General features: G+C 58.9%; 4 protein-coding genes across 4 annotated transcripts; all 4 read left to right on the forward strand.

Annotated features, from left to right (window-relative positions):
- Positions 1–2,591: 2,591 nt before the first annotated feature.
- Positions 2,592–4,751, forward strand: CH63R_09700 (Capsular associated protein; the record flags this gene model as incomplete). Its single annotated transcript, XM_018304674.1, has 2 exons — positions 2,592–3,507; positions 3,631–4,751. The coding sequence occupies 2 exons, from the start codon at positions 2,592–2,594 to the stop codon at positions 4,749–4,751; spliced, it is 2,037 nt and encodes a 678-aa protein (XP_018154098.1).
- A 2,730-nt stretch (positions 4,752–7,481) lies between these two features.
- On the forward strand, positions 7,482–8,682 carry CH63R_09701 (Arginase; the record flags this gene model as incomplete). Its single annotated transcript, XM_018304675.1, has 3 exons — positions 7,482–7,565; positions 7,656–8,239; positions 8,370–8,682. 3 exons carry the CDS (start codon positions 7,482–7,484, stop codon positions 8,680–8,682), a joined length of 981 nt encoding a protein of 326 aa, XP_018154099.1.
- Positions 8,683–10,655: 1,973 nt separating this feature from the next.
- CH63R_09702 (uncharacterized protein) lies at positions 10,656–11,391 on the forward strand (the record flags this gene model as incomplete). Its single annotated transcript, XM_018304676.1, has 3 exons — positions 10,656–10,846; positions 10,922–11,196; positions 11,294–11,391. 3 exons carry the CDS (start codon positions 10,656–10,658, stop codon positions 11,389–11,391), a joined length of 564 nt encoding a protein of 187 aa, XP_018154100.1.
- A 1,787-nt stretch (positions 11,392–13,178) lies between these two features.
- On the forward strand, positions 13,179–13,600 carry CH63R_09703 (uncharacterized protein; the record flags this gene model as incomplete). The annotated part of the gene is made up of 3 exons (XM_018304677.1): positions 13,179–13,275; positions 13,400–13,499; positions 13,570–13,600. 3 exons carry the CDS (start codon positions 13,179–13,181, stop codon positions 13,598–13,600), a joined length of 228 nt encoding a protein of 75 aa, XP_018154101.1.
- Positions 13,601–14,020: the final 420 nt, after the last annotated feature.

The following is a 14,020-nucleotide window of genomic DNA, read 5'->3' on the forward strand; positions in this document are numbered from 1 at the left end:
GTTATGTTGCGTATCCGCACACACACTGTACCTACGTGTGTATATATAGTTATGCAACACTTGACTGACAGTTGGATGGAATTCGAGACATGGCCCGCGTGGTTTCGAGACGATGGGAAATGAATGGAGAACTTATGGAGAATGACGGGGACTGGCAGTGCATCCGAATCTCGGCTCTTCAAGCAGTGTTGCATTCTCCAGCTGTCGAGACCCCGTTTGATGGGCGGCCGGCCGCGGAACTCCCCCCCACAGCCACACAAGCCAAGGCCGGTCATCTGTGAGAGATGATGGGTGATTTGAGGTGAGCGAGGTGGGTACACACGTACGTATGGCGCCGGCACGGGTAGAGAGGCCACGTTGCGGTGTGGACGACGGACGACGGACGACGACAGACGACAGAGTGCGGAACTGGTGATGTTAATGTTGATGTTGATGTTCTTGTTTGTTGGGTGAGGTAGAAGGCGAGGGTGGCTATGAGTGAGGTAGGGAGTGAGTGAGTGAGTGAGACTGAAAGAGACAGCGAGTGAGATTGTGTATTAGCACAGCTGAGCAGTGAGATGAGACTTGTCGGGGAGGAGACTCAGGGGGGAGAGAACCAGAAAACCACTAGCTCTCAGTGCCGAGCGCCAGCATCGTGAGCCCCTACCTACCCTAGCGCCGGTCATTGTATACCGGTACTTGTGAGACACGGCAATCTAGCACTGGGTCAAGGTACCTACCTGTCTTACCTCAGCGTGTCAGCCCGCGCCCACGCCCGCGCCCCCTGACAGACTTGACTTGTGTCCTGTTTAGCGCTCTATGGCTTCCTAGGAACCGCCAACTCGGCGCCAAACGGACCAGAAAACGCCGGTGACAATGGGACCCCTTTGTTTCTACGTCTTTGTTGGCCTGGCTGGCCGACCGGCCCCCCCTTGCGGCGTTTCCCTGCGTAGGTAGGCCCATTTTCTTGTCTAGACTATTTTTTTCTTCTGCTTCTTCTCATTTTTTATCATGTTCCGAGGCACATATTTAGCTGGTTGGTGGTTGCTAGCGGCTGTTAGTGGCTGGTGTGCTGTATCCGGGACGGGACTTGTCACCAAAGTGGACGGAGTGTCATCTATTAATTGAAGAAAGAAAGAAAAAAACCCCAGTAAAAAAACACACAACCCCTTTTTGTCCCTTAAACTCTATTTCCTGCCAGCTTGATCTTGATCTTGGACTTAAACCTTGCCCAACACGGCAAACGGCATTCAGACCTCGAGTTTGCGTGTACAGGTTTCTACAGGTAGACCAAACCAAACTCTCTGTACCTACTGTACCTGCCTACCTACCTACCTGTACAGGTAAACCCTCCTCCGCGAGAGACCGGCTGCAAGGAGGAGCAGCCCGCAGAGACAAAGCAAAGACAAAGCAGGACGCAGCAGGACTGGATTAAGACGAAGCAAGATCCTTGGAAGCCTACGCTCATTTGAAACCGGCTTGGGCGTCATCTTCTCCACCCAACCTTCGTCGTCGTCGTAGTCGCAGTCCGTAGTCCGAAGTCGTAGTCCTCATTCTCCTGATCCGGATCTTCCTCCTCATCCTCATCTTCCTCGTTCTCTCTTTTTTCTCTCTCTCTCTCTCTCTTCCTGTTCGGTACTTCGTATACTATACGACTACCTATAAACCTTCGTAAACTCTGTATCTACCTACTTACCTACCTACTGCCTGGTCCACTTACCGTACTGCCGTGTGCCGCTGTGCCTCTATCCCGCCCGTTTCGCCTCGTCCCCGTCCCTGACCAATTATTATCGTCATCATCTTCCTCTTCCTCTTCTTCATCATCATCGTCACCACCACCCCCTCCACCCCCTCCACCTCTACCACTACCAAACAACAAGTACAGTACACGGTCCGCCCTCCGATCAGCATATCCACGCCTGCCCATCCCACTTTGCGCTCTGCCCTCTCTTCATCTACCAAAACTTTGCTGTACTTTTCTACTTCCCGCATCCTCGACCCTGGATCCATCGCCCCAACACCCGCCGCCGCTTCTCTAGCGAACGAGCCGCCTTCTCTCTCACCCCTGCATCCCTCCATCAATCCATCAATTCATCCTGGGCTCCCCCCTGTCAGTCCATCTTGGCCTCTCATATCGCTCGCTCCCCTTCTTGTCCCTCCATCTCCATTTCCATCTCCATTTCCCATCTCCTCTATCCACGCAGCCAAGCTTTCTGTCGTCTTGCTTTCCTTTTCGTCCCAATCCTCCACAACTTACGGTCCCATCTCCAACATTTCCTTCGACCTTGGCCTCATCCTCACACTCATCCTGCAGCGTCCGGTGTCGTCTCTCATCTTTCTCATATCGAGCCTCTGACTTGTGAGCTCGACTCGCGACTCAACGATAGCTCCCCTCTTCGACACGAGCCATTGCTCTCTCTCCTCTCTCCGACTCGAACCACTTGCCCTCACCACCGCTCTCTGCGCGCGTCGAAGCCGCACCCCCTCATCCGCCATTGCTCGTCGCAACCTGAATTGGCCTGGCTGAGCCGGCCGCCAGGTCCAATCTCCCCCCTTCCCTCGCGCTTCCCCTTCGATTTCGACCAGCGACAGACCTCTCGCGACCGTCCACCATGGTCAAGCTGCTGCCGCCCTCGTTCCAGCCCCGGCGGCCCTCGAGCTTCCTGCGCTACGCCGCCTTCGTCGTCTTCGTCGTTGCCCTCTTCTACTACTTCGACCCGAGATACCCACGAGCAGCATCGACACAGCTCCCCCCCTTGGACAAGCCCGAGCAGACGCCCCAGAGCCCTGGCCCCGTCGTCCCGCCCCCCGTCCACGCCGCCGACGGCGCCGAGAAGCCCATCCCCCTCCCCGAGTCGACGCCGGTACCACCGTCCAAGTACACCCCGGAAGATCCAAAATACACCGACAACGACAGCGACAATGCCTCCCCCTCCTCATCGTCTAAAGAGCACCCCATCGATACTCTCATCCGCGACGCGGACGACACATTCCGCAACATGCTGGCAAAGGAGTCCAAGACCCTGACCGCCGCCGCAAAGGCCTACCGCGACCGCCGTGGCCGCCACCCGCCCCCCGGCTTCGACGCCTGGTTCCAGTTCGCCCAGGACCGCCGCGCCGTCATCGTCGAGGACTTCTTCGACCAGATCTACCACGACCTGCAGCCCTTCTGGGGCGTCGAGCCCTCGCGCATCCGCAAGGAGGCCGCCGAGTGGGAGATGGTCATCCAGGTCCGCAAGGGCCGCGCCACCCGCATCAGCGAGTGGTTCTGGACCGTCCACTGGACCAACATGCTCCAGACCATCGAGCACCTGCTGCCGGACATGGACATCGCCCTGAACCCCATGGACGAGCCGCGCATGGTCGTGCCTTACGAGGACATGGAGCAGTACCTGCGCGATGCCGCCCTGACCCACACCATGCCCGAACCCAAAAACGTCATGAACACATTCCAGGCCCTGCCCAGCAACAAAAAGGAGCTTGACCGGAACGTCAAGGTTCAGAGCAAGCACTGGGACAAAGTAACGAGTATGTTGCTTCTGCCCCTCCCTTTCCGCCCTTCCCTTCCCCAATGTCTTTCATCCACCCCCCACCCCCTTCCTGTCTAGCACCGTAAAGTGAATCAACTCTAATCTGTCGACCGTTTTTTAGAACAATTCTGGCTCATCGCCCGCCGCGGCTGCCCCCCGGACAGCCCCGCCCGCCTGGCCAAGACGCAAACCACGTTCGACCGCCCACCGGCCATCTCCAACAAGTACGCCAAGCCGCACATGCGCGACGGCTACGTCGCCAACTACACCCTCTCGACCCAGCTATGCCACCAGCCCGACCTACAGGGCCTCAACGGCATCTTCATCGAGCCCCTCAGCACCTCGGCCACCCCCGTGCTGTTCCCCATTTTCGGCGGCTCCAAGCTGGCCGTCAACAACGAGATTCTTCTGCCCGCCGCCATGTACTGGACCGAGGAGGAGCGCTTCACTGGCGGCGGCCAACACGGCGGGCCCTGGGCCAAGAAGAAGGACGCAGTGCTCTGGCGCGGCGTCGCCACGGGCGGCCGCAACCGCGAAACCAACTGGCCCGGCTTCCAGCGGCACCGCTTCGTCGCCATGAACAACGCCACCAAGATCGCCGCCGCCGAGGAGGACAACGAGGGCGGCGGGGCGGCGGACACCGTCATCAACTTCTCGCTGCCAGACAAGCTGTACAACATCGCGGCGCAGGCCGTCGGCGGGCTCAGCGATTGGGTGCGGTCGTGGGCCAACGTCGGCTTCACGGACCTCATGTGCGAGCCAGAGGGCGAGGCCGGTTTGTGCAACTACACAAGCCCTTACTACAACCTCACCGAAGGCGTCAAGCTTGCCAAGATGTACGACGCGAAATACCTGCCCGATATCGACGGCAACAGCTTCTCGGGCCGGTACCTCGCGTTCCTCGGCAGCACGAGCCTGCCGATCAAGGCAACGCTGTGGCGCGAGTGGCATGACAGCCGCCTCGTCGCGTGGAAACACTTCGTGCCGATGGACAACCGCTTCGGCGACTACTACGGCATCATGGACTATTTCCTGGGGTACGGCGATGAGAGGCCCGGGCACGATGCCGAGGCGGAGCGGATCGCCGCGGACGGCAAGGCGTGGGCGGAGAAGGCGCTGCGCAAGGAGGACATGCAGATCTACACACTGCGGCTGCTGCTCGAGTACGCGCGCGTGACGGATGAGAGGCGCGAGCGGATGGGCTGGGTGGACGATTTACTGGCGGCACAGACGTCGAGTTGAAGGGACCGAAGTAATCAAGGCTTCCTAGGGGAGCAGCGAGATCTCGGGACAAAGGCACAATAGGAGGCGAGGGCGTTATTGGCGTTTCGCGGAGGCACGCGAGGTTTACTGTTTTTTTCTCCTTCTCTATGCATACGAACGTCGTCTGCGAACGTCGTCCACGGATACCATTGGGAGAAAGGGGGGCCCTCTCGGAAGAGGAAGGTAGAATCATCATCACCATCGTTCAGCATATTGTACCGGTGTACAAACAACAAAAGTTAGCAAGATTCATCCTCTTAGCACACATGTCATATGGTCACGGTCACGGTCACAGGCGAGTGCCAAGTGTCAAGTGAGGCAGGCTGTCGTGAGTTTCCTTGGGACATTTGTCACCTCGTCACATCGTTACATGTCCGTTGGGCGTTCACCGTCTAGTTTTACTTACGGCTTCGCCCGGCTCGGAGCAGCGTCCGCGGGCGGAGAATACCGCTAGAAGCCGAGCAAAGCCGCCTCGGAGCGCAAGCGCGGCATCGGAAATCCGTGTCGGCCCCTCCTCTCCCCCCCCCCCCCCCCCCCTCGTTCCATATCGGGATCGCGATCCGATGCGCTTGCTTCATGTCGGGGTTGTCACGTCCTGTGGGAAATATGAGGTCATATGGCCGCGATCACCGTTGGCACGAGTCAAGACGTCGTGGGATCGACTTCGGCCATTACGCGATGGTAATACCGTTCCGAGACTTGAGGAGGTGATTGCTTTTACGTAAGGGCAGGGAGGAACCTTGGTTGCTCACGGGGTGGACCGAGGACCGAAGTTCGAAAGTCAAATGCCGAGAGGGAGTCTCGGAGGGGTGGTGGTGGTGGTGGTGGTGGTTTCTCGTGCGCTGCGGCGGAGGGAGTTTGTGTTGGTCCGGGTTGCGCCGGGAGACGAGGATCGTAGAAAGCTGAGGATAAGAAACCGATCACGAGACCGGAAATGTTGCTAAGGCCGATTGATAATAGAAACCAGGGGGGGATACGAGAGCAGTTGGTCAGATGGTGATATCGAGGGGGAAGAGCGCAGACAGCGACAGCGCGCAGAGGGCGGATGAGACGAGGTGCATGGAAGTGTGGGTTTAGCAAGGTCGTTGGTCGAGTCTGGGTGTGGGTGGATGGGTGGGTTGGAGGGCCTCAAAACGGGCCACTTGTCGACATCTGCCACGCCTGCCACCGTTTGTCGAGGATGGTTGCCGAAGCCCGATAACCGATAAGGCGGGTGGTGATAAGGCGAAGCCACGTGATGTGGAGAGGGTGAAAAGCGCCGAACCTCGAAAAACCGACACTTTCCACCGTAGAATCGGGACAAGAACCAACAACGATGAACCAAGAGAGAAACAAGACGAGGAGGCCGCCGTGGTGGTGAAGGGGGAAGGGGTGTGTGTGTCGGATGTCCCAACCGGGATCCTGTCTGCCCTTCCCTCAACAGAAAACCCAAAGAGAAAGAGAGAGAGGAAAAGGGAAGGGGGACAAAAAAAAACTCGTCCTGCCCGAGTTGCTCAAGCGTAATGGACTTCGGGTCGCCCTGCCATTAGGGATCACGGCGACTTCGCGGGGCGGGCGGACGGGCCCCTTTAAATAATTGATAATTGCCTCGCCCGCCCGTGTTGCGGCGGCGTCATCCAGCGTAGGTGTCCAGTGTGTCCCCACCTGCCGTTAAGTGGCACAGGTCCGAAGGGCGCCAGACCCCTAAGTGCAGGTGCTCCAGCGGCGGGACCCACGCCGATGGTGCGCCGCGGGGCTGCGAGCGTTGAGTGACGGTCGCGGTGACTCGGAGGCTTTCGGGGGGGGGAGGGGGGATCCACTGATGTTCCCCTAAGTGCAGGTCTACCCGCGGTGGGCACCACCAACCATGGTCAGGGGGTCCACAGGCCTGGAACGCTGGTGGGAGGGCTGTCTCGCGTCGCCGGTCCTGAAGTGTTGCTTTCTGTTTAGCCTGTGGTGTCGTTGACGATGGACAGATACGTTGAGGACGGTAGCTTTTTCTTGGAGAACAGGCATCAGATAAAACGAGCAGGATAAGGATAATAAGAGACGGAAAAAGGGCGAGCAAAAGGACGACGAAGAAAAGGGGAAAGTAAAAGGGGAAAGACAGCTAAAAAGCTAGAAAAACAACCCCGCCCCCCGAAGGACCAAAAGACCCCGCCATACACCGGAATGCGCATCGACGCTTCGAGCATCTCTCCATTCTGTCTCTCTCCCTCCTCTCCCCTCCGCAACCGCCACGAACCGAGTCACGCCCCGGCCGCCCTCGTCCTCTCCGAGATGCCTTTGGAGGGGGGGGCATTGGCTGTTCTCATTGGCTTCGAGCTCCATCCATCCCAACTTCCGGCACTAGCAGGCCGACACTCCTGGTCCTGGTCCTGGTCCTGGTCCTGGCTCTGGTTTTGGTTTTGCTTCTCGTCCTCATCCTCCACGTCGTCCTTCCCGGACAGAAGGGGAAGGGAAGAGAAGAAAAAAGGCTTTATACCTTGATCGCCCACCCCGTTTTCGTCCATCTTCTCTCCATCCTGCTCCTCGTCTTCCTTCCTCTTCTCCTCCTCAGCTCCCACAATCCTCTCGTCAGCTTCTTCCCTCTTGCTCCTTCATCCTCTTACAACCTTACCACTCTCTCTCTTGCGTCTTGATCCAAGTCGGTCGCTCGTCAGCTCTCAACCCGCTCACCCACCCCCATCCACTTCCTCTCTTTACGCATACTGGGAGCACCTCGCAGCCATGCACACCTCCATGGTCAAGTCCAAGTTCCTCAGCGACCCTGAGGACCTCGGCGTCGTCGCCGTCGGCTTCTCCGGCGGACAGGTAAGCCGGGCCAAGCCCTTCCATCCACATCTCACCCGCGCCATTACTCCCAATGGCAAGCTGACAGACCCTCTTCCTTCCCCCCCTTAGTGCAAGCAGGGCGTAGACGCTGCGCCCAAGGCCCTCATCGAGTCAGGCCTGCTGACCCAGCTGCGCGACGAGCTCGGCTACCGGCTGCACGGCGACGACGAGGTGCACCTCTACACCGACCTCGTGCCAGCCGACGACCCGCCCTTCCGCAACATGAAGAACCCCAAGGCCGTCTCGTCCGTCACCCAGCGCATCGCCGACCAGGTCTACCAGCAGTCGCGCCTCGGCCGCCTGACCCTGACCCTCGGCGGCGACCACAGCATCGCCATCGGCACCATCGCCGGCTCCGCAAAGGCCACGCGCGAGCGCCTCGGCCGCGAGATCGCCGTCATCTGGGTCGACGCCCACGCCGACATCAACACCCCCGAGACGAGCGACAGCGGCAACATCCACGGCATGCCCGTCGCCTTCGTCACGGGCCTCGCCAAGGAGAAGCGCCCCGAGTACTTTGGCTGGCTCCAGGACGAGCACATGCTGAGCCTCAAGAAGCTCGTCTACATTGGCCTGCGCGACGTCGACCCCGGCGAGAAGCGCATCCTGCGCGAAAACGGCATCAAGGCTTTTAGCATGTTTGACATTGACCGGTGGGTGTCCTCCGTTTTCGTCCGTCTTCACATCTCTCCCTCTCTCTCTCTCTCTTTCTCTTTCTCTCTCTCTCTCTCTCTCCCTGCCTGCCTGCCTGCATCTGTTTTGCTGACACGACCGACCAACCAGGTACGGCATCGGCCGCGTCATGGAGATGGCGCTCGCGCACATCGGCAGCGACACGCCGATCCACCTCTCGTTCGACGTCGACGCCCTCGACCCCATGTGGGCGCCGTCGACGGGCACGCCGGTGCGCGGCGGCCTGACGCTGCGCGAGGGCGACTACATCTGCGAGTGCGTGCACGAGACGGGCAGCCTCGTGGCGCTCGACCTTGTCGAGGTCAACCCGTCGCTGGCGGCCGACCAGGAGGGCGCCGCGTCCGAGACGGTACGCGCCGGCTGCTCGCTGGTGCGCTGCGCCCTGGGCGAGTCGCTGCTGTGAGGTCGGTTCTGAGAAAGGAATAACAAGGGGGAGGCAAGTGGGTATTAGTGAGAGGGGAGGACGGAGAAAAAAAAAAGATGATTGGGAAACACTGCATCTCGTAAGGGAAAGAAAGGACGGGGGAAAGCATATCACAAGAGACAACGGCAGGGCGGAGGCGGGTTCGATTCGATTCGGCGCATGGTCCGGGACTGCATGGAACGGCGGGGAATAATAGATGGGCTTCAGCCACGGGGGCCGCCCGTCCGAGATAGGACGACGGCGGTCCCAAGAGACGACGATGAATAATACCAAAGCAAATGATCATTTTTAGCCCCTTCTACTCCCCGCTCTCGCCGACAGATACCATTCGTATTCTGCAGGTCCAAGGGGACGGGCGGGTTTCTGCACGTCTGCGACAGCTTACTGACACGTGTCGAAGGAGCGGTGACGAAAGGCCAGGCGGCAGCCCCCGTGCGGCTCGGGTGCGTCCCGGCGGTGAGTGGGGGAGGAGACAGCGGGGGAGGGAATCAACAGGTGTTTGCGGGTCGGCGAGCCGGAACCGGGCGCGGGCGCGGGTGCGGGTGCCCTGACAGCAGCGCGAAGAATGCGGGCTCCACTGCAGGTCCGCCCGCCGCAGCGAGTGCGGCGAATCGGTTAGCGGGGATTTCTCGCCCCCAGCCATCGCCATTTTCTTTTTTTTCCTTTTCGCGACGATTGGGGGGGAGAGCTATTTCGCCCAGCCACCGGGGAAGGCAGGGGCGTGGGAGACCTTGGTTTGACCGTGAGGTTTTTTATTTACTTCGTGAACCGATCTCACTACGCGCTTTCCAAGAGATAGATCTTTTTTCGCAACCTGGAGCAACGATCTCAATTCCTTCTTCGGAGGGTTTGCACCGATAGCCCACCCACTCTCATCATCCCGGTTCACCGGCCATTTCAACACGTTCATCTGTGGTATTGTTCACCACTGTCACCACTGTCGCCTCGCCGGACCATCCACCCCGGACGACCATCAATTTAAAGACTCACAAAACCCCAAGACACCCGAACATTCGACTCTTCTGATCGAGCGAACCACCGTTTGACTGTCACTCTTCCCTCTTCCTTCCCCCTCTCCCGGGCCGACACTCATCGCAGCCCGACGGCGCCAGATCTCGCGCGGAGAACAAGGAAAGCCGGGACAAGGGTGTCTGCAGCAACGCAGCATCATCGCATCTGGCGACTCTTGACGTGGCACACGCCAAACCGCCTCGAGCCAAGACCAGACAAGACAAGACGGTAAACCTGCATCATCACCGCTGCTGTCATCCAAAGTCGCTCGAGTCGAGTCGAGTCGAGTCGAAATCCCCTCGGCCTCAAATCAGAGGCTACCAGCAACACCACCCAGCAACAACACCAACCCAACCAGCCGCCCAGCCTTTCACCAACCGTCCAGTCCCAGCCGTTAGCGTCACCGTCGCTGCTGGCCCAGGTACCTGCGTTGTGCCACTGTTGCTAGCCTGAACGAACGAACTGCGCGCCTCGAAATCCTTCAGCGCCCGACGCCTGCACATTATCTCGGGTTGCGACGGTCGGACGCCCCGCGGCGATAGCCTCTTCTTCTTCTTCCTCCTCCTCCTGCCCCCAGCCTTGCACTTGTCTACGTCTCTCTTTACTTCCTTCACTGGGTGCTCGTTCGGTCCCGTACTCTCTCTCTCTCTCTCTCTCTCTCTTTCCCTAGCGCATCCCAGCCGGGCCCGGTCTTATCGCGCCCTTCTTCCGACTTCCATCCTCTGCAGCCTCTCCCCCGCCTCCTCCCCCCGCGCCGCCTTGGGCGAATTGGCTGGAACGGCAATTGAACCACCGCCCGCGACGACCTCATTCGACCGTCTTCCACCTTAATCGATTGACACCCACGACCACGACCACGATTGAGCATCTTCATCCCGCGCTCATCTTGCTACAGTCAAACCACCGACACGCCCCTCCCCCCACAGCGCAGCCCGCCCATCATGGTGGCCTCCACCGTCACGGGCAGCTCCCTCTACGAGAGGCGCGTCGTCGAGCGCGTCCACCGCTACCAGTGGCCCGGCATCCAGCTGAACCTCTGGATCCTCGTCATGCTCGCCGCCTCATGCCTCATCATCGGCGTCTTCGCCTCCTTCATCGACATTCAGCAGCAGCTCCTGCTGCCGATCCCATGGTACGTCCGCCCGCTGGTCCTCGTCTGTTCCGTGTTCGAGGCCATCAACCAACTGACATGACAATTCCCCAACAGGTACTTCCCCTACTACATCACCGTTGCCTCCCTCGTCGTCCTCTTCATCGGCCTCCTGCTCTGGCTCGTCTACCAGCGCCGCCTCCTCCCGGCCATCGTCATGATCGGCGCCTTCATCCTCTTCATCCTCTGGTTCGTCGGCCTCGTCGTCGTCAGCATCCAGCTCTGGGGGCCCGACGGCTCCGTCTCGAGCAATTGCAACCTCGCCGTCTTCAACCGCAACCCCACCGGCCAGAGCCTCGACACCCTCGCCTGGCTGCAGCAGAGGAGCATATGTGAGTTGTCTCCCCCTCCCGCCTCCCGCCCACGCTGGTCGTTCTCCTCGTTCTCTCCGTGATGGGAAACCCTGCATGCTGACTGCGCGGGGTCTAGGTCAAGCGTGGCAGGCCGTCTTCGCCTTTGCGCTCGTCGGCGCGCTCTTCCTGCTGTGGATCATGGTCATGGCCTACCAAGTCTTTGCTACATCATGACGGACGCGAGCGTGTTGGCCGTCTTGCCGGCGCTGGCTGCAACGCATATACCGCATTGGGATGTCGATAACTCGGGGCCGTGCATATACATTCCACCATTTTTGTTCATTTTCTTGTGGTCTTATTTCTTCCTTTCTATGCCTTTACCAACACCCCAGGCTCATGCGCCCAGCGATATACGCTTGAACACGAGACCCGCGCGACAACCGCGTCGCCCGAGGAACGAGGATTGATTTTATGAGCACCCAAGTGACGGAGGAGTTCTTCATGGCGAAGCGCAAGGGTTTCCTTGGCGCGAATGGCATCTTATAGGCGTTTTTCTCCCTTCTTTTTCTAATCTTTTCCTTACTTAAGAGGCTTTGATTATGGTGTTAGTCTCCCTCCCGGTTCGGGAGTGGGTGCAAAAGGGGTTGGTTGATTGGGATGCTCACGGCTGTATGATGATGACGAGAAAAGGACGACGGACGAGATATGTTGAGAAATGGGAAATAATATCACGGCTGCCCCCTTCGCGGTGCCGAGTCCACTATCGTTCATCCGTTCCTTCCTGGGAGCCGCTGCCCCCCCTTTGCACCGTCACCACACGGAGTCCACGCCGTGGTCTAACGTCGGACGGCCGAACTTGCATCCGGCAGAAGCCCCGTCATGGTAAATGCCAGCTCGGCCGGCTCCATCGCCTTGATGATTGTCGCACGGCATTGATCTCACACACGCGGGGAGCACGCCAACAGCGAACAGGGGGGGGATTGCCTCCTCAGACAGCCCGGGTCTCGCACCCCTGGCCGTTTGCGGGATCGTCCGTCCCAGGGACCTTGTTCAGCTGGGAATGCGCCGAGCGGTGTCGCCGCGTCGGCGATGGTGTGCGTGCTGCTATGCATGGTCTACTTTGCCTGGTTGAGCGCCCGTCAACCACGACGATTGCGCGGTCTGGGCCAGCGAGCACCGACCGTGCAGCTGCGCCATAATCGCCAGTCGCGCCTCCTTCTCCTCCTCCTCCCCCTCCCCTCCAGGGGTCTCTCAATTGTGTAAGTATGTCTCCTGGGGAACGAAAGAGAATTAGAGAGGGGTTGATAGTGTGTCAGGACCCCTTTTCTTGGCGCAGCCTTTTCTCTCGTGGATACGGCGCTTGGAAATCGGGCGGGCTGGGTTGCCCGTCTCTTTTTTGCTCACGCTTGGCTAGCTCGAAATTGCGCCCGTGGCGGAGCACACTCAAAGGGGGGAGGGTGATCGAGAGCTACACTACGGTATCAGCCTGCATTTGGGAAACAGGATCGCCACCTGGGTCCCGGAATGCCGTTTGCTGTCACGTGGGGTTTTCGGGTTCTACCGGTGGGTCGAACGAGAGAGTGCCGGCCGTGTTGGAGCTGGGGGTGGCCGGTGACGCAAGGGACCTTATCTCTCCTACCTATCCGAAACTGGGAATTTGCGGGCGGGGGAAGGGAGAGTTTGTGTGTGTGTGTGTGTGTGACAAACCAACTGACAGCGTGCGTGTGTCTGTGGCAGAGGGGAGGCCGCCGTCGCACAGAGCTGAGAAAGGTTACAGGGAGGCATGTTTTTTTGATGGAGAAAGCGGGGGAGAAAAGGGTCTAGCTAGTCTCGCCTCAGCTCGTGCTCAAGCTTTGGAGGGCTGGGCGTGTATAAAGACTGAAGAAATTCCTCGGCATTTTTCCTGGAATCGGAGAAGAGGGATCTACGATCTACATTGCCTATCTACACCCACTCTCTCTTTCTCGACTCTACCAAGCATCTAACCGTACCTTTACAACTTGCAATAACAGCACATCGAAATGGACCAGCTCAAGAACCTATTGGGCGGAAGCAAGGGCTCTTCCTCGCACTCTGCTGGTGCCGCCGGCCAGCAGAAGCAGGATCCCCTCGACAAAGGTGAGTCTCGTCCATCCGTCCGTCTGTCCATACGTGTCCATCCGTCCGTTTGTGCAGGGACACAGCCAACGGGTGATACGGACGGACACAGCATCCAACTGTTAAACTGACAATCACCGCGCAGCCTTCGACTTCGCCTCCAAGAAGGCCGGCCACGACTTCGCCCCCGGCACCGATGAGAAGATCACCGACGGTGCGCGCGGCCTCTGGGAGAAGGTCACCGGGTGCGTAACGCCAGGCCGTGACGGGTGTGTGTGTGTTGTTTGTTTGTGCTAACGATGCTCGCGACCACAGAAAGAAGGTCAACCCCAAGATCTCCAACTAGATGTGCCAATCATGAATAGGGGTCTTTTCTTCTTCTTTTTTCTTCTGCTCTTCTCGTTTCGTTGTTATTGGATATCCCTTTGCGATTTCAAGAACGTGAGAATTGGATCATGAGCGGTATAGCTGCAGTCTAGAACTGTACGTATTAATGATGAACCTATGATACAATACCTTCTCGCGTCGCCTTGTCGTGCACAGTCATCGATCGCCCTTACATACGTGGTACCCGTCGGCCCGGATGCTGGGAAGTAACGTGAGCAACTTGGCGTCGTGTGGCATTGAAGACAGTTTAGGCCAGATCCAGATGGTGATATTTGCTGGGTGATGGATTCATTCAGGACCAGCGAGAACTGCCGAGCGGCGGGTGACGTGACTAGTTGACAGTCGTCATGCTTATGTAATCACATGCTTGGGCATCACT

This window comes from Colletotrichum higginsianum (assembly GCF_001672515.1).
Source record: "Colletotrichum higginsianum IMI 349063 chromosome 7 map unlocalized unitig_7, whole genome shotgun sequence".
Classification (NCBI taxonomy): Eukaryota; Fungi; Ascomycota; class Sordariomycetes; order Glomerellales; family Glomerellaceae; genus Colletotrichum; species Colletotrichum higginsianum.